Source organism: Melospiza georgiana, chromosome 6 (genome assembly GCF_028018845.1).
Source record: "Melospiza georgiana isolate bMelGeo1 chromosome 6, bMelGeo1.pri, whole genome shotgun sequence".
NCBI classification, from domain to species: domain Eukaryota; kingdom Metazoa; phylum Chordata; class Aves; order Passeriformes; family Passerellidae; genus Melospiza; species Melospiza georgiana.
The window spans coordinates 11,418,598-11,442,691 of record NC_080435.1 but is presented as its reverse complement, the minus strand read 5'-3'; the positions used below and the strand labels follow the sequence as shown (position 1 = coordinate 11,442,691).

Sequence of the window (24,094 nt, the reverse complement as noted above, 5' to 3'; positions counted from 1 at the left end):
CTGGTAAGCCAGCCCTCTTTTTCACTGGGGATTTTTAATCCTATTCACACGAAAGGATTATTGACTAACATATCAATGGCTGTTAGAGTAGAAACTTGTTCCCTCTTTTCCCCCGTGTATCTGTCTCATGGCTTCACTATGACAAGTGCTAAACCTGTCTTTCTTCAGGCACATCTCAGGCTGATGGATTGTGTATTTGCTGTGTGGTTGGATGTAAGAGATGAGAGGGTGGGAGAAGCTGTTCTGCAGGAGAGAACTGACAGTATGTGTGAAAAGCACTTCTTAAGTGGTGTATGCACCACATCTACAAAAAACTCTCTTCTAATTTTTTTTTGTGGGAATGGGAGGATGTGCATTTGGAACTTTGAATCTCAGAGATTCAGAACCACTGTCCATTAGAAGTTTGAGTGAATGCAGAGGATTTCTTGTGATTTTCCCGCATCCTGTTGCTTTTTTCAGAAGACAGCAGTGGATGGTGATTACGTGCTGAGCATGGCTGTGTTTGGTAGTGCAGATGGAGCTCCTCTGAGCTCCTCCATTCAGCCTGTCACTGAATGTCATCAGTCTCTTCTGGCTCTTAAATGTTCAACACCTGTCTTCCCTGGAAGCCCTGCAGCAGTTGGAGAGATGCTGCCTGCTGGACCCACAGTCCTTGTTAAATGCAGTGGTTCATCCTCAACAGCACTGTGTTAAGGAATCTTACCTGTCCCACCATCCAGGAGCTGCTCTGGCAGTCACACTCCCACCCCCTGAGCTGTGGGAAACCCAGAGCTGAGCTGGTAAGGAACCCTTTTCTCTGACTGAGTGTGAGGTGGGCATCAAGCCAAGAGGGGCACCCATGGGATTACTGGAGCCACCCACTGTGAAGGGGCTTTGTTCCCAGCAGGGACACTCTGGAGTGGTGGGAGTGTGACTGCCAGAGTGACTCCTGAATGGTGAGACAGGAAAGTTTCCTTAACAACTTCAGGGAAAAGCAGTTGCCACCATCTAGCTATTCTCCTGTCTAAGAGTGTCCTGTAGTTGCTAAAAAAGTCCTGCTCTTTGAAATCAAAGTAAATGCTGCAGTAAATGAGACCTGAGAGCATTTGTCATGAGCCTCTTCTAGCTTATTGAAATGTATGAGCTGCTGTGAACAAGGCACCCACACTTGTCAGGCAAACAAACAAGAAAGCTCATTTTCAAAAGCTTATTTCTTTGGCTTTATCCAGTGCTTAATCTAATCCACTGTTTGTCTGCATCAACATAGCTGTCCTCCTTTGCCTGGGGTTTACAGTGTGGAGAGGAAATTGTTCAAGATCTGGACCTCTCTCATCTCTTTTCTTGTTTTCCTGATTAAGTGTGGTGGTGAGCTGATTGACTCACAGAGCTGATGATGCCTTCAGAGGGCAGCAGCAGCCTCTCTCCACTCCTCCTCTGGCTTGGCAGTGCTTACAAAGACTCAGCTCTCTATGGAATAGTGAGGGTCCGTTCAGAAGCAGACACTGCTGTTTGTAGGGTTTGTGGAGAGACCAGTGGAGCAGGACTAGGCCTTTGAGGGAGTGACACTGCAGATGTACTCTTCCTACATTGCTTGTTTGTGATTGTCCTTACTGGGGAAGCCTCCAATGGGCTTTTGAGAGTCTTAGAGGAAAGCGAATTCATCCCTGTCTCTTACCCTCCAAGCCTGCCCTCCCTTCCCCAGGCTCTGCCTCTGTCCCTGCTGTGTGCACTGGGTGCTGTGGAGCCTCTGGCTCGGGTTGTACCTGGTGTTACTGCAGAAAATGTGGGTTTGGGAGGAGGAGGACAGCAGAACTCATGAGCCAAGCCCTGAAAATCTTTTTTGCAGTGAGGAGTCCAAAACTGAACATAGGATTAGACATGCGGCTCAAAGGAACTATGAGTAAGTACAATTCCATGGGAGAAAGGCTTACCCACCCTTTTACCCTTTCTCATGCTGGTAAGGACATATGATGGTGTTGGATGCACAGTTCTGGCTCAAAAACCTGAGGACAGTTGGACTGGACTTGTGCAATTTTTGTTAGAATTTATTTTTATCTTTGTATAGATACATTATGTATTATACATGATCTATTTATAGTATACATTTGTATATGTTTAATACAGTACATCAATATAATACTACATTTAATAATTTAAAACATGTCTCTTATGTATATATTTTTTATTTTTGTATTAAGTTTGTTATCTTTATAATTTTATTTATCTGAGACTGTTACAACTGGACTGAGAATATACAGGAACCAGAAATAGGCAGAGGTTAAAATACGGCTCCTTTGCATTCACACCTTGGCTTCCACTGCTGTTTGAAAGCAGCCAAGAAACCAAGAAATCCACTGTGGCATTTCATTGCTGTCCTGGGTGTTTGGTGGTCTGACCTCCCTTCTCCCAACAGTACTGACTTACCTTTCAGGATAATTGTGGGATCTCAGCACCTCAGGACAGAGGTGCAGAGTAGCCGAGAACACCCTTGGGGGGCTCCGGAGTCCTGGAATGTTGCCAGAAGTGTCTGGTGGCTGGACTTTGATCCTACACAGGAGATGACACCTGTATGAGGATGGGGGGATTTCACTGGGTGAATGGTGAAGGGATAAGTTAATTAGAGTGTAAAACACAGGGTTTAGGATTTCTGTACAGAGGGGGTCTAAAGAAGTAAGATGGAGGAATTGGGGCGTGTCCTGTTCTTCTTCTTCTTCTTTTTGGCCTCCATCTTCTGTGGTGATGTTGGCACTTTGGGATTGGTCTTTACTAGAAGTGCACTGGTTAATAAGGGTAGAAGGCATTGGGGAAAAATTATAAATATTGTACACATAACTTCGGGTATAAAGATAAGTGACCACCCCAGGGGTGCAGAGTGTGCCCATGGCTGACTTGCTGTGCAGACCTCTGTCGGGCTGAAAGAAAATCTTTTAGATAAACAATTAATAAACACCGAGACCGAAACAAGATCAGAAGTCTCTCCTCGTCCTTTGAAGCGCCGGGCTGTCCAAGGCCACCCTGGGCCTTTCCAGGCCACCTAAACAGCCAAGAAACCGAGCAAGTAGCATCCCTGAGCTATCTCCGGGCATAAATCAGCAGAAAAAGAAACATGAAAATCTACAGATAATTATATTCCAGGACAATTTTATTTCTACCTATATAAAGTCTAAATCCCTTCCATTCCCAGAAGATCCAAAAGCACACACTGTACATATCACCAAGATGAATTTAAAATATTCAGTCCCTGCATTTTAACTAGAAGGATGAGTACAGGCACATGCCCATGTAAAGGACTTTTGCATGAAGAAACTCAAGCTCAGGGAGTTGTTTCTAGAAGGTGAATCACACTGGAGGCACTTGCTTAGGCAAGTCTGAACTCCACACTGTGAAGTTTATCACATCTGGGTGTGATAGTGAAACTAGGAACACTTGTATGTGTCACTTTTCCCTGGCAGTACCTTCGCTCCTTAACACTGTTAGCAAAGGCCAAAGTCATACCTGGCTGAAACTATTTCTTTATTAAAGGCAGCAACAGAAACAAAATTAAATCTTGGAGAGAAACAAGTCCATGAAGTCAGGAATACCAGAATGGAAATACAGGTGCTAACTCAAGCATACTATTGTAGGATTTAACTCCTGGACTTCACACCTTCACCTGACACCTGCTGTGCGAGCACGCAGAGAGAGGAGCAGCTGCTGCTGAAGGGGAAACCAGCAAGTTACTGATCTGTAGCAGGAGTCAGGACTCTGCACATCAGGTGAGACAAGGAAAGGTTTGTGTTGTTGCCTTTCTCCCCCGCCCCCTCCAGTGTGTCAATTATCAGCTGAGTTTCATGGAAATCAGGTTCTGTCTGAGAGGACTAAGAAACTGAAACCTCACATTTTTGGACAGTTTATCACAGGGCTAGAAAGATATCTGTCCTGCTTCTAATCAGCTAAGAGAATGGAGGGTTTTTTTTCAAAACTGTCAGTACCAAACTGTTAAAACACTGCTCTATGTATGTTTCCTTCACTGCTGAGTGGGATAAGTCTCTGGACAAAAGCCATGGCCTATGAATCCATTCTGCCCCAAGCCAACACCTGTCAAGTCTGGCCAAGTCAAGTCAAACCTGGTAGCTCAGTGAGAAACTCTCAGCTGGAATCTCCAGGACCAGGGGTAGACCAGAGCTTTTCCCCTGCTTCATCAGCAGGTGACTGGCTGCAATAACCACCCCCTGATGTGGCAGAGCAGCCAGCTCCTGGAGGCAACAAAGGAGCAGTGTGAAATCACTGAGCTTGGGAACACTCGGGCTGCATGGCCTCAGAGATCACTCAGAGCACAAACCAAAAGGAAAAGAAGGCTCATTAGTTGAGGCTGGGACTGTAGCTAATAAAGAAATTATTTTCCTATTGCACAATCTCCTCCTTGCACACAGTTTCCTATTCCATGGAACAGGAAAACCCCCAGCCAAAATGCAGCTTTCAGAGCTGTGAAATGCAAGTGGTTGTTTCAGTGGAGCAAACGTTCAAAAAACATGATCACCAGAAGAGCAGTCAGGGAAGCAAGGCCCCAGCATTTGAGCAGGAAGATTATTTTCACTATGCTGTAGCTCAGTCTTTATTTGCTCTGCATTCAGCATGCACTAGCAAGGTAAATTTTTTTTACAGGTTGTTTTTTTTTTTTTTTAAATAGAAAGAATTGCAGTCTTTTGAAAGTGTTGAGAAGTGGTGGCAACAGGTCCACTTGGGATAATACCTGGGTGAGGAGGGACTCAAGATATGACCACATTTCAGAATCTTTCTGCTTTTGTGCAGACAAGAAGAAATGAAAAAAACAGAGGACAGGAGAAACAAGGACAGCTCTGGCTGGGGGTTGGCTTTTTTAACGCTGTTGCAAACTGGAAAGGGCTACAGACTAGTGTGAGCTCTTCACCCATTCTGAGCCCTGACAAGCTTAAAATAACTTAAGCACGTATCTGCCTGTGTGCTCAGACTTATATTTATCAAGGTGGTTAGATTTAATTGTAATAACTTAAAACCAGTAAAGGAAGAAGACCTGAAGGCCACAGCTCCTTACATTTGGTACTTCAAGGTCACTAAGACTGTCAGGTCCTGTGAAGGTGGTGATGGCACAAGGATTGACTCAGTCCGGCTGGCGAAACTCTCCCTTCCAGATGGAGTGGGCAAAGTCTCAGTGGTGGTAAATGATGAGGGTGAGACCAGTGCCAGGGGAATGCTTCCTCTGGTTAAGTTTTTGTGCTAGCATAAAAATTTCCTATTTCAGTGGTATGAGGTTTTTGGTTTTTGTTTTTTTTAATCCCAGATGAGTAATAGGCAGAATTCATCAGCCCTCTTACTCATTTCATCCAGACAGCCCTTAGATTCCCTCTGCACCATTTTTGGTCCAATAACCTCCCCTTGTATTGCTTTCTATCTGCTGCATATGCCAATACTACACTTGACCTTTTTCAGGGCTAATTCAGGAAGTTTTGTTGACTTCTGTAAATGCTGTCTTGGAATAGATTCAGTAAGTCATAGTTCCTAAATGAGTGACAGCACAGAAGAGCTGAAGTTTAGCACAGTGTAGTAAGGAATGGCACAGGGAGTTTCTCTTTCTTGCCAGAACAGCTGGAGTGTTGGGCTCCTGCTTTTTGGGGATGAGTAAGGTAGCAAAGCAACTGGTTTGGCACTAGTTAAAGATTTTAGCTAAAACACACTCTTGTTGTGAAGTTACTGCAATGAACTGGTATTTGTTCAGGAAAATATCCAGTCAGAATATCCTGGTCCATCTCTAGTTCAGCCATTTTTTTTCAGAAATGTACAGGTACACGTACATTTGTACTTACACAGGTGAGAACATGCTCCTGTATTGCTGCACTTCTGCTTCTGCACATGGACTTTCCATTCCTGGGGCAGCTGCAAATGCCAGCTTTTCCTGCTTAAAAAAAAGGTTATTATTACTGCATCTCATCAAATGAAGATTTTAGTGCACCTAAAATATGGAACACTAAAAACGGATTAACACAACAGATAACCAATGTCTGAGCAAGCCTTCCTATCCATTACTGATGGAAGCTATTAGGACCAACCTGGATGAAAGACAAAGTCATAATTAACTTGACATTAACAGCACATTGCTGCAATACCAATAACGTTACTCAGAAGAATCTTAAGATTTTGAATATACCTTCCTGCAGATGCTATTAAAAACAGATCCAGACTGAGATAAATGAGATATTTCAGTAAAGACTGTCTGTACTTCTCTTACTGACAGAGGAATTCCCTCTAGTTTTTGATCTCAGTCTCTTGCAACAAAGTTTCAGCTCATAGTTGCTTTTATGACAAATAAAACAAGCAAGCAGATATGGCCAGAGAGGTGAGAGTGTGCAGCTTTTTTGAGAGTTTCATCTTAAATTACAGGATGATTATGAGAACATTTATTTTATTATCTATTACATGAGCTGTATCTTCTAGTAATGAATAAAACTATCAATACTCATTATAAATGCCAGAAGGTTTTTATCATGAAATATATTCCTTTTCACCCATCTCTAAAACCCCCAAGACAGAGAAACTACCGGAGCAGTTCTGTACCAGTTAATATTTCTGAACAGCCCTCTATGTGAATAAAGATGCAACATGCAGTGCACAGTTTAATTAGTTTATTTTTTAAAGTTCTGTCAGAAATAAAGGTGTGCATTAATTACAAAATATATTAAACTATAAATCAATTCATCCAGGGGAACAGAAGTACTTTCATTTTGTTCAAATGCAAACCAATACAAACCTTTAACATTGACACAGAATAATCTTTTGTATCCCTCATCAATGTATCTGGTCTGCTGCCATCTCTAAACAACAACAGAAAGGTCGCCCTGATTTGATTTCATTAACGAGTTTAATCCCTTGATAGCAAACATGACCTAACACATCATAAGACTGCTTAAAAAACAACTCTATACATCTCACATTATCTGAGCTCCCACATATACATTACATACCAACATTTCTAACAAAATAATTTTCCCTGCCCTGCAGGGGAAGACATTCAGAGGCAAAGAGATAACACGTTCATAATATATTATAATTGGAAAATTTGTGCCATAGCAGCTTTGCAAATACACGTACTAAGAGTTGGTGACTTAAACCATGTTAAAGACAACAGAAATTCGGAAGATAAAAGAAGCTAAGCCACTTTTTAAACCACCTTGAGATCTAGTAATGCTGCAAAGCATTGATTTACAGAATGAAACCCCACTGCTGAACAAATTACGCAGGACATGGGTTCATCAAATATTTCTCTGATTGAGAGACAACTCAATGCTGCAGACCTTTCTCCTTCCATTTAAATAGTTCTAGCAATTACACCTCAGTCCACCATGGAAAAACAAGTTCTCAAAAGAAGATTTGAAGAAAGGGGAAAGAGGAGAATGGAACAAGTATATGAATAAATATTTCATAAACATTTATAATCTTTTTATGACAGTAAGATTTAACTGATACTTAGAAAATTATCTCTGACAGTCTCCCATGTAATACTCTGATATTACAGTAATTTGTCATCACTCAGAGTTCTAGTTGGTAGTATAAAAATACAAAACCAATAGAATAGCAGCAGTCAATAAAGAATCCATATTACTGTGGCTAGTACAGAATTACACATGCAGTAGCCTTCTATTCCCTATTGGCTTATGCTATTGTACAACTTTAACCTGAATTTAAATCCTGCCACCACAGGGAGTTTCCTCCTCAGAGGCAGAAGTACATCAGATCTAGCAGATAAGGCTCGAAGCAAAAATTCATTCAAAACTCAAATCTTCAAAAGCAAAGAAAGTGTTAATGCATTTAGTGGGCCTTGGGTATAAATGATTTGAACAGAGAATAAGGACATTTTTCTTATTTCTAGGGTAGAGGAAGGACCTGGAGTAGGAAGAAGCTCTCAAAGTGCGAGTGTTTTTTCTGCCTCCCCCTCCCTTCCCTCCTGCCCCCCCAAAAACAAGAAGAGAAACAAAAGAGAATGGCAGCTTTAGAGCATCTTGAAAAAACACAGATAGGTAGCACAGCCTGAAAATGGAGAACCTGTGTACAGTGCCTTGTGTGCAGAGCACCTCTGTGCACTGCCATGGACATTGACAGCTCTTGGTTAAGAATGGCTTTACTGGGAGTGCTCCAACTGAAGACACTCCAGAACAATTCAGCTGATAGGATGAGGCTATTCATAATAAAATCTACTTTGGTTTGAAACCTGAGCTCTTTCCCTATTTTGAGTAACATATGCTTACCTGTCCCCTAATGATAGAGAATCAACTAAAGTCACCAACAACTAACTGCAATTACCATGAGCCAGGAAGTTCATGTTTCAGTAGTGACAATACTCCATTGAACACAATCCCTCTTCCATCTAATAGGTTCTACTAGCAGAAGAAATTTTACTCATCTGGATTTGATGAACAAAGTGGTAGGTTGGGTCCTGGAACTTTTACCTCTCATGCAGGCAGGCAGAGTATCCTCCCAAACCACTAAAGTATAGTAGTCTTTCTTTACTCTTTTATATTAAGCAATGCACCCTTTCCCCACTGGTATTGCTTTGATGATGCCAAACAGTTGGAACACTTTTCAGTCTCTCTTAAGCTGCAATGTCTCCAGCCTTTAGGTTGTTCCACTAGCTTGGATAAATAATACACATAAGCTCATGCATCTTTAGTTCTTTCTTCAGTATCTAGATATGTACTTAGGTTATGGGCTAAACAAAACTTTTTTCTTCCCTCATTTTAAAGACAAGATTCAGGACTTTATCAGCACCATGAAAGTTAAAATTTTTAGCACCAGTGAACTTGAACTACTCAGCTTTGACTGGTCAAAACTAACATTTACATGGCATATAATCAGCACAGAAAACAATAATACACACAGCATTAGGAACCTCTTTGACAGTGAATCTAGTGTTTGATAAATAAGTAACTACGAAAGCCAGATTTTCTTCCTAAAAGCAAAGAGGATTATAATTTTTCCTCACACTGCTGAATTAACAGGCTTTCCTTACCATCCCAATTACTGAGTTGGCCCAGCTCCTATTGTCTAAAGGGACAGGAGATACCCACAGCAGTTGGATGCTGATATGGCAAGCTGCCCACAGAGAATTCACATTGGGTACATGAATGACTTGGGTACATTACCCACAACACCAAGAGATCACTTGAAGAAATGCAAGTCCCAAGTTCAGCTTTGGTACAAATTCAGGTTTCAACAGTGAAACAAATTCTGCATCACCCTCTCTGTTCATCCCTTTGCTCATGTGTGCACTCACAACTTGAAACATGTCCAGCACTAGGAGATTCCACCAGCACAAAGGGATTTCATTCAAATGCTAAACTTTCATATCTCTTGATGATTGTGGTTGACATTCTGGGTCTAGAGCAAACACTTCTAGAAAGATTTATCAAAATAAAGAGAATTAGGGAGGCACCTTCAGACCACATTACAAATATTTCTTCAGTGAACTCAGCTCAGAGTCATTTAGCCTTCTCCACAACACTACCTCGTATCTTTTGGAAATACCAACATCAACTCTGCATCAACATGCAACTTCCTGAAGGAGGAAAGGGTCAAAGCATCCCTGAACCCTTGGTGACATAACAAAGTCTTAACCCTAACTTCAAACTTCAGGAGACACATAGCCAATTCAAAATTCTAGATAAGTCAATATAGAAACTCGCTCAACTTTTCCAAGCTCTGTGAAACAAAACAAAACAAAAGAAAAGAAAAAGAAAAAATCCCTCATCTTTAATAATTTTGTTCCTTCCTTGCAACAGCATCTATTCCAAGGCACTGAGGTGAAAAGACTTACAGGTCTATTCGATATGACTAAAGTTTTACCAAGCTGAGATGCACAGGTTCTGCAATAGGATTTCCCTGTGGGCAGTTAAGTTTTGATTAACACTTCATTTATTTAGCTTGCTACAGAAGTAGCTTATTATTTTAAGAGAGAACCTTACCAAATATTTAAACGTATGAACCCATATAGAGAAAAATACACCAGCAACAACAAAGTTCCGCTGGCAACTATGATCTTGTACAAACCCAGCCTTTGTGGACACTGAAGCTCTTTAGTGATCCACGTGGATAAACACGAGCAAGGCTCCGTTGCTGTGGTTAAGCTTTGCAGGCTACATGGCCCCGTCAGTGGTGCGGGGCTGGAAGCCTTCCCTGCGGACACTGCTCAAGTCCAGGCGCGTGAGCACCTCGCAGCGCACCAGCACCGTGTCGTCCTTGATGAAGCTTCTCTGCTTCAAGGTCTCCAGGTGCATGAAAGTCACATAACCAAAACCTTTGGGATTGCGGTGGATTGTCGGTCTCTGGAAGGCCAGTAGCTCTGGCTTGGTTTCCATCACCTCTTCGTGGTTCTGCCTTTCTGGGCCTTCTGATTGATCCAAAATAGAAAGTCGGATGGTGCCTTGGAAAGGCCAGGGCAGGTGGCTGTCATATTCCCCTTGCATAGTGTGCACAAACAGAGAGATATAATTAGCACAGCGCTGAGCAGTCGGTAACTGGATATGCAGGCGCAAGCACAGCTTGTAGCCAGGCTTCCCTGTATAGAAGCCAGGACTGTGCAGCACTACAGGTCTCTCTTCTTCCTGGGCTTTCTGATGTTCACTGAAGTTCTCAATCTTCCAGATATAAATACCATTACATTGTTGTGCCTCCATTTCAGTAATCTTTCCCTCCAAATTTCGTATAGTGCGTTTGAGTTCTGCCACGTGAGTGTTCTGAGTCTCCATTTTAGCAATGAGTTCCCTGATTTGGTGATCTTGTCTCACCAGACGACCTTCCAACTGCTGAATAGTTTCCTTGAAGTTTTCAACTTCTGGATTGCAGTTGTATGCAGCATGTGACATGTGTGAGAAGAGGGGCTCAAAGGGTAGGCCATTGATGAAGGGCACAGGATTTGCAGCAGTAACACTGATATTCTGAAAGCTCTGAGCCATCATCCTCATGTGAACCTGAGTGAACTCCTGCATATGCCGTGCCAGTTCATTCCTTTGCATCTAGGATTTAAGAGATACAGCATTAGGAATACATCAAACATCTACAATCACATTTTAAATGTGGCTCTGAAGAAAATCAAACAAGTAGTTGCTTTTATCATGTGAGAAAAGCTGCAGTAAATCAAGGACAAAGGTGTGACAAAATAGCACTTTACCAACAGAGAGCTCCAACTTCAATACCACTGTTAGGAAAAATGGAAAAAGAAGTTCAAATACCAGTGGGCAAATCACAGAATCATTTAGGTTGGAAAAGACCTTTAAGGTCTTTGTGTCTTTGGCTTGATGCTGATACAGCTGGGGTTCAAAAAACCATAGATATGAGGTGGTTTCAGCATAAAATTGTAAACCTGGGAAGTTAAGATAGAACTGACATAAATGACTGCAATATAAATCAGATATGTGCATTTTTGGTTTTGTTGGCATGGGACTTTGGGATGTCACAAACATATTCCTGTTAGAATAATTATCATTAGTAATAGCATATTGTATAGTTGCATAATTCTATGTAATGCTTAATAAGGGAATCTTTGATTGTATTTTTTGCAGAAGCTGCAGCATCTCCAGGAAAACAACAAAATTTAAATTCTCTGGAAAAGACTGAGAACAACTTCTTATTAAAAGCCAACACCCACACTTCAAATGGAGGCAATTTTGAGTAAAAACATGAAATATTTCAGTAGTACATACAGTGAGAAATAGGAACAGTATATATCAAACTGTGCACCTGAAAGTAAAAGGAAGATATGAAGAAATATGGAATATTTTATACTGAAAATATTCTTATCAAATATTCCAAAGGCAAGTGCTGTGTATTCAGGGTCACCTTCTTGTTAGTGAGCATTCATGACAAAAAAATTCAGGTTTTGTGAAAATGATAATATCCCTATGAATCCATCATTAATTATGGTGTACGCTTTCAGTAACACTGTTCAACTCCAAACAAACACATGCTGAAAGACTGTTAGTCACAAATATACTTAGATTTTTTCTGTGTTATAAATTTGCTAAAATGTTCCATGGTACTAAATGGTGTATGAAAACTGCTGTGGAAATGAAGGGGAAAGACCCAATTTTACCAAGAGGTATTAAAAACTAGAAATAAAAGTATTTAGAGTAATAATTTTAGAATTTAATAAAATTGATTTTCTTTATGGAACTCTAGGAGTCATAAGCGTATTTAGCCATAACTTTGGAAGAAATGCTAGAAGCTACTTTTTGACATGAAAGCTGAGAAAACATGAAATAATAAAAGCAAGGTCATCAAGCAAATTGTTCACAGAGCTTTTTAAATCTGAAAAAGCAATTTTGAAATGCAATGTATCAATGTGCACTGCTTTAGAATTAAGACACCTCCGAACAAAAAACCCAAACCCACAAATCACTGAGGATTTTGGGTTGTTGAATGAGACTAGACTAGGAAAACACATTACAAAAGTGACAGACAAAATCATGCAGAAAGTCTGCAATTCAGAAAGTACTGATAAAAGTCTTACCTTTTCAGGACACCCAAAGGCACTGTAAAAACATGGCACTGGGGCAGTAGGACAATCATTGTTATAATGGTTAGGCATCTAAAACAAATGAGATTTGATATTACTTCTCCATCAAGAGTATTTTCTTATCCAGAAAGGATACAGCTGGATGGATTTTAAACAGAAAAGTTCAAAATGTACCTGAAGTCAGATCAGTTTATACCTACGTAAGTTCTTAAGGGAATATGGAAGTTTTGAACAGAAATGTTAGCTGATGATAGAAATTATACATTCCACTTGTATGTACTGTAACAATTCATTGACTTTGTTCCTATATTAGGCCTCAGAAAGCATTCAAGTTTCCTTGCTAGACCAAACACTTTTTGTTTCTAGCCTGTCCTCCAGCCAGGTCACATTCAGTTCCTTCCCTTTTGAAGGACTACTTTCACAATGCTTATTGTGTCACTCTTTATTATCATCCTCAAAAAGTTCAAGTTTCTTCCATTTTTTTTGTGGTCCATTTTTTCCAGATCTAGATCAGTCATCTCACTGCTCTGGATCCTATCCACCCTCCCTCAAAAGGACAACAACTTCAGCTGATGCCTTATGAGCCCTAAACAGAGCAAAGGATAATTCAGTGTTTCACAGGCAGAATCCTTGTTTATATAACCCTGGGTGTTTGCCTTGTTTAAATGTCATGATGAAGCACAAGGCTAATAAAGACCAGCTATTATTACAAATGTTTAACATTCTTTGTTCCCCACTTCTGCAATTCATTATTCTACCTAACAACAGACTTTTTCCTTTGTCATTACTAAGCTCAATCCTGTTTCTCAGAGCATTTTGCAATTTTACAAGATCATTATTTTAATCCAGGCCATCAACATAGTTGCCATCCCAAATTAAACAAATCAATATTTATCATTTTTCTGCCAATAAAGTTGTTACTGAACAGAAGAAATAATAATGGTTATTACAGCAGTAATGGACAAGTAGTAATGGACAAGCAGCATCACAATTTGGTAGTGAATTTACTTATAGCTACTTTCCAATAGTGGCTTTCCAAGTACAAAAACTCCCTCTCTCTGTCCAAATCAAAGCCTTTTCCTGTAATGCCAGCTATAACCACTGGCAGCTGATGGTATTTTTTCAACTCCATCCAAGATTAAAGATGTGCAGCATGCCCCCTGTCAAAAAGCAGTACAGCTGAACAATGTGATGTGCAGCCAAAATCATACAGAGGTTTGCCAGACTGAAACTGCAAGCTGGAGCAGCATTTAAGGGAGTATCACACCTGCATTGGACATTTTCAAAGAGGCAGATAGTGCTTTAGCAGCTAGTAGACAAACTGTATCTCCAAGTTTAATTTCAGATTAAGGAAGCAATGTAGAAACAAAGCATCTGAGTTGGAACAAACAGAGAAAAAAGGGAGTCTCTTACCTGCTCCCTGATGAGCACTGTGTTGCAATATTCACAATATATATTGGCAAGTGGACAGGTTTGGTCATGAAGCTTAAGTGATCAAACAGAAAAAAGAAAGGGGAGAAAACATCAGTAGAGTTGCCCAATTTAAGAGAGGGCTAATCACCCTTGATCAGACATTGGATTTTTTATCTATATACCTGATTTTGCATTTGGCTATATGCAACTGTGAAACAAAGAGAATCCCTTTACCCTAAACAGTATGTTTTACATTACTGCTTTATCCTGGAGTTATACAAGAGATTCATGAAGTTGCAGATATTTTATTTCCTAAAGCTCTTATGCTTCAAAGAAATCTAATTTTAACCGTAAGTTTCTAAAATTCATGTTCAATTGTACTGAAACTATATGAAAGCACTTGTTTGTTTTTTAATTGTATTGCTGGACTATATGAGATACATTTGATTGACAATTCACAATATTAATATCCAAGAACATTCAATAGTCCTTGAGAAAAAACACATCCATATAGAGATAAAGAAATGGTAACAGCAAAAGGAAAGTATTATCCTCAGTATCACCCAAGTGAAAAATGCATAGCCAGAAGAATTATTCAGAAATTATCTTGGTCTTGTACGGTAGCAGATATTCCCAAAATAGTTATCTCCTGGTACATCCTCTCTCCCAGGCATAAAAACTGCACAAGTTAATACTGCTTTTTGTGTTCCATGGGCAGTAGATACAGCCTGTCTGATGTAAGGTCAGAAATCAGTGGTTCTTACACAAGTCCACAGGTCTCCTCACACCACATGACTCCACATAAGTTTGTACTTAAGGACAATCTCTCCCCAGCTTTTGCCTGTTCTAGGCTCATGTCCCGAGTTTGCAGCTTCTCAGCTGTGCAGAGAAGAGCTCTTCTAGACCAAAACCTTTCAGTTGTTTTTGTTTTTTTTTTTTTAAACTGCTGTTCCCTTTCCAAGCAAACCCATGTGAATGCAGGCTGACAAACTGAGACTCCTGCTAAATACCTCTTTATCTTCATAGGCCATGGACGTGGCACAGTTTGGGCAACACACTTGACGCCTCGGACACTCTTGGGTCATGTGCTCCTTCAGTCGGTTCTTCGGGAAGGTTCCTTGGCACTGTAGGCATTCCACAGTGGAAAAATCACATTGCAGCTGGTGGTCCTGCAGAAGGGCAGAAGAGGGATCTGATACTTCAAATCAGAACAATCATCTCATCCATTTTCAAGAGAAATCACAGTGCAAGACAAACGAATCACAATCTTCCCTTCATGCAAGGAAATCCTTATACACTTATGCTGACTCTACCAACAGCCTGATGCTGTCCCACTACTAAGGTCAAGGCTTTATGCATTCAGATCTTTAAGAAAGCTCTCAGTAAAAATTTAGTTTTATATTTATCCTTTTAATGGCATATATTATTTTCCAAAATAGTTATTTCAAGTATTATATGTAGCTACTTTGAGAGACTATTAAATAGCCTCTCAAAGTAGCTACCTATATTAGTTGAATATAATAAACTTGTGTGAAGCATGGACATAGTTGATCAAAAGACAAACATAAATGATCCTCAGCAGCAGGCTGCATTAGTACGATTGTCATGCACTGTGATGTTCACTTGAGAATCACCTAACTACAATTAAATACTCATTAAAAAACAATACCTGTAGTTATAGTCTGGAAAGAAAAATGCATGGAATCAGCATAAATGAGTACCAGATATCTATTTAAGTAACTTCAAATTTTTACTTGTCCATGAAAGCAAGGTTCCATATTTTCAAAACGACTTCTCACCTCTAAGTGCCTGAGCTCCATCTTCATGCTGCAGCCCTTGTTGGGACATTTGACCGTTAATGAAAGGATTTCCCGTTTGGCGAAGTTGTCAGGAAAAAGTTGATTTTCAAGCAGAATTTCATTGTCTACAGGACATTTGTGACCTGCATCTCTACAATGCAGAAGAGCAAGGAAAGTTATTCCAATATTACCAACAGATTTCCAAGCACTTAATTTAAAAGATACCAGCAAGACATTAGTGGCCAAATAATAACACAGCAAGAACTTTAAAAACAATGGTATTTATGTGGCAATGACCAGAAAATATGATATGAATTTCAGAAAAACTGGAAACACAGTTTCACTGGAGGTGGCATGACTGGGGTTGTAGCACTTTTCAAACACAAACACATTTTATTTATTAAATGGCATGTTAAGTACTCTCGAAACAAACTTGAGGAATATGTAAAGACACTAAGAACTTACAGTCCTGTTTCTGCAAGTACTTCACATAGCTCAAACATCAAAGAATATTTCACATACTACTTCAAAACAATTACTGAAACTTCCTTAGACCTCCTCTCATTTGTTTCTCATTTTATAAACAGCCAAGGTGATCACAGCTAAGAAAAAAAGCAGAATTGTCTTTTTTTCGAGACTGACTTCATCTGTTTGGCATTACATTACACATTGCTCAGTTTGTTGGTTTTGTTTTACGACCATTTGATCAGTTGGCCATCCATCAATTTCATTATAGAGCAAACAGGGTGAAAACCTCCAGACACAGAAATTATTAGAAACTATGAAAATTACGCTGGACTTGGAATTGAGTGTTGCATCAGAAGCCATTTTAACAGCAAACAGACTGGAAGTCAGTGCTAACTGGTGAAGGTTTGGAATCTGACAGAACATGGATGCCTGCAACCTGCACAAGGTAACTAACAGCCTGTTCCAGTTCATCAGGTTCTGCCTACCTGCATGTACATACAAAAATCATTAGAAATAGAGTAAAAAAGGGAATCATCTCCATCAAACTTTCCAGTATCACCTCATTCTGAAAAAGGGGATCCCCTCCTTCAAACTTTCCAGTATCAGCTCATTCTGAAAGCAGTAGGCTAACATATTGATTCACAATTAAGTAATGCAGTTAAAGAGGCATGAGGGATCAAAGCTCCCGAGTGCTAATGGAAACACCAATAAAATGGAAAAATACATGGGGTGGAAAAATGTCAGAGAGCACTTGTGGTGCAAGGATCAAAGGCCAGATCATTGTCACTGCCTGCAAGCACAAGGGGAAGTAGAACTTAGTGGGCTATGGAGACCAGGAAGGAATTTATGTTCTTTGCTGGAAAAGGAAATAATTGCTCAGCAACTACATCAGCAACACTGCTAGGGGAAGTGGAGGTAAAGTTGCCACTTCAAAAAGAGGTAATGAACTTCCTTTCACAATTTTGCTTGCAGAGCAAGCTCACCACAATGAGAATGCCTGAGAAACATACTCCTAAACAAGCAGAAGAAAGAAAACAGCTAGCTTGCCTTGTTTCAGAGCTCCCTGAGCTATGACCAGTGTGATCTTTGTCACACGCTAGAAATGTTCCCTCACTTCACAACAGGAAATCAGTTTTCACAGGTATAGCTTGGTTACAAACACCCTGTTTAGTGGAGTATGAATACAGCTCAATAGGCCTGCTGATAAGACAGCAGCTTTATTTCTACAAAGAAAAGCTAATCATAAATAAGAGCAGCCAAGAACAGATTAAAATGGAATAATGATTACCAAATCCCCAGTTTAAATAACTATCAGATAAAGGGAAAAATAGGAATGAAATGCAATTTTCCAAAACAGGAAAGTGTAGTAAGGAAAAAGCAGTAACTCATTTTAGGATATTAAACAGGCTTCAAATACTATTTACAAGGCTCAGGATTGTGTTTAAAACACTGCTAAGATCCATCTACAAAGATGTTGCTATGTATTTCCTGTGACAGGATTGAGTTTATGCACCTCAGTTCTAGCTTACATTACAGTGAAGGCTTTCCTACTTATCACAGTGCACTCTGCCACTCACAACAGTACCTGTGTGAGTGACACAACAGCCATCTGCTACAAAGTACAATGAATATTCCTGTAAATTCCCTCGAGGTTAAAATACAGGTATCAAGAGTAAAGCCAGAATAATTTTGAAAGAAAAGCCTGCTCTGTGATTTCAACAAGTGAGTGGTTTAGCTGAGAAGCTGAGACAGTTGGCAGAGACTTTAACTGCAGCCATGCCAGCTGCTGGATGAACTGCCAGCACCTAAAGATGTCCCTGCTGCCCCTTGTTACCTCACAACTCTGCTTTTCCAATAAACAAAGGTTCTGATATTTGGCAAGCTCTACTACACACCCTAAGTCAGCTTTGCCCTAAGATACAGGAGAAGACTGGAGTGAAATTGAATTAGCTACTGCACCTGCAGTTAGTTCTCCTAAAATTTCCAGCAATATATTTTGTTGACAAGTAACATTCGTAAACACATTTGTAGTTACTTAGGTAGATAAGCTTCTCCTCTTCCATGAATTATAGTACTTCAAAGCACTTCAGACAGCTTTATTAAAAACTTGCCAAGATTTTCTGGGAGGCAAACATTTACTGTGATCAAATCTCATCTAATCATGTCCTTCACACTGTAAGATCGAAGAGTCCAGTCTTTAAAACGTTTTCCAATTATTTTTTTCTAGTTGCAGCCACAACTTCTTCAACACAAACAACTACAATTGTTTGCGTAAATCACAACAAGCAATCACTCAAAAAACGCTTGTCCATCCTTCATCATTTAAAATCCTTAACCTCTGTGTTCACTTGAGTTAAGACAGTGGGGAAATGAAGAATAAAGAGAAGCAATTTTTCCTGGTCAAATGAAGGCTGTGACAATCACTCAGTGAAAAAAAAGCAGTACTTAGAGAATGTAAAATATCTCTTTCTGTTTTCATTGTAGTTGTGTGGAAGCTTCTCAATACCTCAATCAATCTGGTACTGTAGATAGTACACGCTGCAAATCAATACCATACAGTAGACACTACATAATCCAAATCAATAGCTTGATCTATGGATACCAATTAAGCATGCAGTTCAGCCCTTCAGGGATTCAGAGAGGTCTGGCACTTCAAGCAGTCCTCCCTGCTTTCAGAAACAGTCACTCAAATTGTCCTCCAAAGACAGAGTTCAGTGGGGAATGAGGGAAAACTTTTACTAGCAATGAAACATCTGAAATATTACACTGATCGTCTACAGTCTCAAGAGCAAAAATTGCTTTCCACCTTGTTTAGTAGTCACTGAAACAGTCATCACTATTCATAGAAATGAAGGAAAATACAGAAAAGGTATAAAAGAAGCAGAAACTTCTGGTCATGGTCCTTTCCATGGAGAAATTCTTCCAGAGAATTTATGTAGCAGAAACTACAGAGAAGCCACAAAACTGTATTCAGAGAACATAACTCCTGGCATACTATTCATTTAGTGAGCTACAAATGATGGATAGGGAAGAAAAATAAATGGAATACACTATGGACAAATGGTATTAAAGACCAATCAAGAAAGCACTGTCCATTTTGCACGCTATAAGATAAATGCCAAGGAAAAACAGTAACACTGATGTGGGAACTCAGCACAGCAGTCCTGATGTGCAGAGTCACTGAGACAACCCTTGGGGGGCTCGGAGGTCCTGGAATGTTGCCAGAAGTGTTTGGTGGTTGGACTTTGATCCTGCACAGGACGTAACAGCTGTATGAGGATGGGAGGATCACATGGGGATAAATGGTGAAGAGATAGATTAATTATAGTGTGAAACACAGGTTTTGGAATTTCGGTACAGGGGGGTTTTTAAGGGACAAGATGGAGGAATTAGGGCGTGTCCTGTCCTTCTTCTTCTTCTTGTCATCCATCATTGGTTGGTGATGGTGGCACTTTGAGATTGGTTCTTACTGAATGTGCACTTGTCAATAAGGGTGAAAGGTATTGGGGGGAAAAGGTAAATATCTTATACGTAGGTTTTGGTATAAAGATAAGTGACCGCCCCGAGGGCAGGCAGTGTGCTCATGGCTGGCGTGCTGTGCAGACCTCTGTCGGGCCGGGGGAAAATATTGTAGATAAGAATTAATAAACAACACTGAAGACCGAAAAACCTGAAGACTCCTTTCGTCCTTTGGAGCGCGGGCTGCCCCAAGGCCACCCCGAGCCTTTCCAGGCCATCAGAACAGCCGAGGAACGGGACACACTGAAGACAGTTTAATGATCTTTACAAAAAGTATGCAAAGTAAGGTTGAAATGAGCCAATTTTACATATGGGTCACACAGAATATATAAATTCCTACCAAAGTGACATTTGAGCTATCTGAGCAATTGCTGAGAAAAAAATTTGGCTTATGCTGAAAAGGAAAAATCCTACAGCATAATATCTATCAATGTAATCCAATACTCACATGTGTGGGACACTGATGACTTCATTCCAGGTTTAAGGCAAGTGCTCTCTACAAGGTACTCTCTGCCCTTTCTTGCCTTTTCAATCATCCATTTTTATAAGCCCAGCCTGCTCTTCCTTTGTTTCATATTCCCAGTCCCTCATATGCCACCTGGATTCCTCTCTCAGTGCTTTGTTCACAACTATTCCCTCATCACATTCTCTCTTCCAGCTCAAGAGGGAAGCAGCTAATTTCAAGGGAAGAACTAAAAGCATGAATTGCCTTATCTGCACAAAGAAATCAGGTTATCTGTAGTTTCCTGCAGTTATCAAGGGAAACAATCATAGGCAAAAGACACGTAATTTTATAATCCTGAGCTGGAAATGGAATTTATTTGGGGGACTTGTCTACCTTTCATTTTTTAATTATTATTTGAAGTTTAATCAAATTTTTAGATTCATAACCTGGGCAAATTTGTGAAAATGGCATACCATCTAAAGCTCATAAAACTTCCAAACTTGGGACATTCTGGCCATATATAGCACTTTTAATGAATAATAAATTTCCAGAGTTCTATTAACACTCACTGGTAATGCATCTCGGGCAGCTCTATTCGGTTTAGATTGACCTTAAACTGCCCTGCTGCATTAATTTCTTCTTAAAAACAGCTTCCACAAGTTTTCCTTTACCTTATGGACTTGACAATGCACGCTTTGCAGAAACGGTGGCCGCACGGCGTCTGCACCGCTTCCCGCAGAGCCATCAAGCAGATGGGGCACTCATATTTGCTTTCCAGGGGCGGGTCGAACTCCACGTCGTAGCCCTGCGTCTCGTCGGAGAAGGAGGCGGGCGCGCTGCCGGCGCTGCTGCCGCCGCTGCCGCTCTCCTCCTTGCCGGCGGCGCTGCAGGCGCTGGCCATGGCGGCGCAGCAGCCGCTCTCCGCCTCGCGGGCCCCGCAGCCGCCCTCGCTGTGCAGCAAGCTCATGGCACGGCGCGCACCTGCAGCGGGACACAAGGACGCGTTGGTTTCGAGTACTTCAAACCCTCCCTCCCTCCCTCCCTGCCGAGAGCGACATTTATTTCCAACCAGAAATACTGGAACGCGTTGGGTTCTGTTCAAAATCACTGCCTTTGTTTTGTCCCCGTTATCTTTTTTTGTCCTCTGATATGTGGGGAAGGACGCTGCATCCTGTCAGAGTAGTTCAAACGCATCCCCCCCTTCCTGTAATCTCTTTCATACGACTATGTGATTTCTGTAAAAAGAGGAATCATTCCTTTTTGTCCTTGCTATGTCTACTGAAGATATTCCTTTATCCTTTCCATACTATTTACTTCTAACACATTCAAATAGATTTTGTGTGGGGAAAATGCCATACAGAATTATGTTTTCTTGGAGGACAACAGCTCAAATCCATAATCTCCTTGCAGTGTATGTATGTTATTTAGCATTTTCTCTATCAAGCAATTCACAATATAGATTTCAAACTGACTTAGCTGCAGGAACACAAATAAAATATAAGTCCAAGTACCTAAACCAAGCATCTGATGTGCTGTAAATGAAATTCAAATATACAGCATTGTTGATAACATTTTAGAAGTGCCAATAGGACTTTAAATTGAGCAAGAAGCTCCACATGAGATAAGGACAATAATTCCACACCTCAAAAGCTATTTACAAATTAGCAGTACTCAAGTAGAGCTCTTGCTCTCCTTTCCCTCTTGCAGGCTGGCTGGCAGGGAGGACAAGGCACATGATTGTACAAACATAAGATAAAAGTCACCTTTCCCTGAAGAGTGGTTGTGGATGGCATACTAAAGCCTGTTTTTACAACACTCCTCCAAAGCAGGGTGAAATTTCATAGGTATGAAATGAAAAAGTGCAGGTATCCCCAAGCAGATTGCTAGTGTTCCTACACAGAATGAGAGAACCTTAAAAAAAAAGGTCTTAACAACAAATAGAAATTCTAAAGACCAAGAAACCTTCCTCTCCCATGATCTTTTTTAATGGTAACAATAATTTTCTTAGAATCCTGCTGTGGTTAGTTTTCTATAAATGACATTTCTTTGAAACACAGAGATTATCACCAGGTGCAAGGCAGTATGAGTAGTCTGAGGGTATGGAGCCAGGCATGCAAAACAAGCCCAATAAGCCCAGATTTGATAATCTTTTGCACAGCAGTACAGGCAAAAGTCTCTTGCAGTGTTCACCTAATGAATCCACTGTAATACCATTGAGTCATTTAAAATATATTAGGGATGGAAATCCAATCAAGAGAGGAATCCTAAGAACTGTTTGTCTGCATCACTACTGCAGATGCTGAAGGCAGAATAATTAATAGGATTATCTTGACCATGAACTCACAAAACTGAACATTTTCTTGCCTATATCACACTTGAATAGAACAGAATTTGAATATCACACTTATTTTTACAAAATGTTCATGGATAGGAGGATGACATACAGGTAGTTTTATTTGGGTACTTATTTTATGACATCTTTAGTGTCATAAAATCAACAGAAACACTAATCACACAAGCCTCAACTAGTATTTATGGGAATATATATTTTGAACACATGCAAAAATTACAGGAATGTGTTTTAGGCCATCTACATCATAAACAACTGGCAATACTGCCCATGATAACACACTATATTTTTTCCAGCTATCCAGACCAAAAAAAGAGGCATTATCTATCCAAAGAAAAACAAAGTTACCATTTTTTGGTTAGATATAGTTAGAATAATCAAACCAGAGCGTTTATTCTGTTGTATAAATAGATGACTTTCCATCTTGTTGGGGTATGCAGGGGTATTAAAAGTATCTGAAGAGCAGCATTCTTGACATTTCCAAAATACCACTAAGGTGCAGAGGCTCAAAGCACAGGCTGACAGATCTGAGCTGGCCAGCAGTGCTCCCTTTCTGCAGAAATAACTCCGGAGCAGAGCTGTCTGGAACTGCACCCAGAGAGTGCTGCTCACTTCCACTCCAATGTATTGTCCCTATACATTATCCACCACAACAGGCTTTATCACTGAGGCTCCTAAACACAACAGAAATGCAAATTAAACACAGAGCTTGCTCCCAGCAGCTGCTCCAGCCATAGTCCAGACATGATCAGTTTAATCCCATAAAGTTCCCCCTGTGACTGAGAGTGGATGCAGAGGAATCATGCTTAGAAAGATGCTCTGGTGACAGATTTATTTTTTAGACTGCCATCAGTAGATCTACTCTCTCCAGAGAAGAAACCCAGCTTGTTTCCACTGTTAAACTAACATAACTAATTTAACAACTGCAGCAGAGGATGATCAGTCCATGGGCCACATCTCATGAAAAATCACAGGAACTAAATTAGGTCAATGGAATGTTGGTATGCAGGATATTAAAATCCACAGGCCAGCCTAAGACTGAAAAATTCACATTACTCTAAGCCACAGAGATATATTTAGTGAGACTAAGAAAGGGAAGAGGAACATACGTCCCTTTAATGTAATGTCACAAAGGAATTCAGGAAGTCACAAGAAGAAATATAAAACAGCTTTAGTCAAATTCAGCTGTCACATTAATTGCAAAGAATTGCAATTACTGTGAATTGCGTGACTCTTCTCTTGGGCTGTTCCCAGGAAAAGAAATCCCACACTATTTACAATTCTGGTCTTATAAAGAAGAAGCCAGGATCTGATTTGGTATAATCTCACTAGCTGAACACTTTGTAGATTGAAGTGCTATGCAAGCAGTGTCTCTGGCCATGTGAATTGTTTCTACACACACAGCAGGTATGTATATTCAGTCTGTATATTCAGTCTGTAGACACAAGCTGCCATACTGGAGTCAGTTTAATGAATGAACCACTGCAATCAGTCAACATCCCAGTCTGACACAAACCCCCCCTTATTCAGTGACATACTGCACTCCTACATGAAACTTTTTATCTGCATATGACCAAAAGGTTCACAAAAAAAAAAGAAGT

The 24,094-nt window shown here is 40.3% G+C and overlaps 1 protein-coding gene across 1 annotated transcript; it reads right to left on the bottom strand.

Annotated features, from left to right (window-relative positions):
* Positions 1-3,115: 3,115 nt before the first annotated feature.
* Positions 3,116-21,110, bottom strand: TRAF6 (TNF receptor associated factor 6). Its single transcript, XM_058025637.1, has 6 exons — positions 20,815-21,110; positions 15,712-15,862; positions 14,923-15,081; positions 13,913-13,984; positions 12,494-12,571; positions 3,116-11,000 (listed from the first exon to the last, which is right to left on the bottom strand). The coding sequence occupies exons 1-6, from the start codon at positions 21,108-21,110 to the stop codon at positions 10,122-10,124; spliced, it is 1,635 nt and encodes a 544-aa protein (XP_057881620.1). The 3' UTR covers positions 3,116-10,121.
* Between the last annotated feature and the right edge of the window lie 2,984 nt (positions 21,111-24,094).

Bases quoted from the DNA above. Each gene is read 5' to 3' on its own strand.
- TRAF6 (XM_058025637.1), bottom strand. From the start codon at position 21,110: ATGAGCTTGCTGCACAGCGAGGGCGGCTGCGGGGCCCGCGAGGCGGAG. The intron at 12,572-13,912 runs GTAAGAGACTCC...CATTTGTTTTAG, and splicing joins CAGTGCTCATCAGGGAGCAG to ATGCCTAACCATTATAACAA. The intron at 11,001-12,493 runs GTAAGACTTTTA...CTTAAATCCTAG, and splicing joins CCTTTGGGTGTCCTGAAAAG to ATGCAAAGGAATGAACTGGC.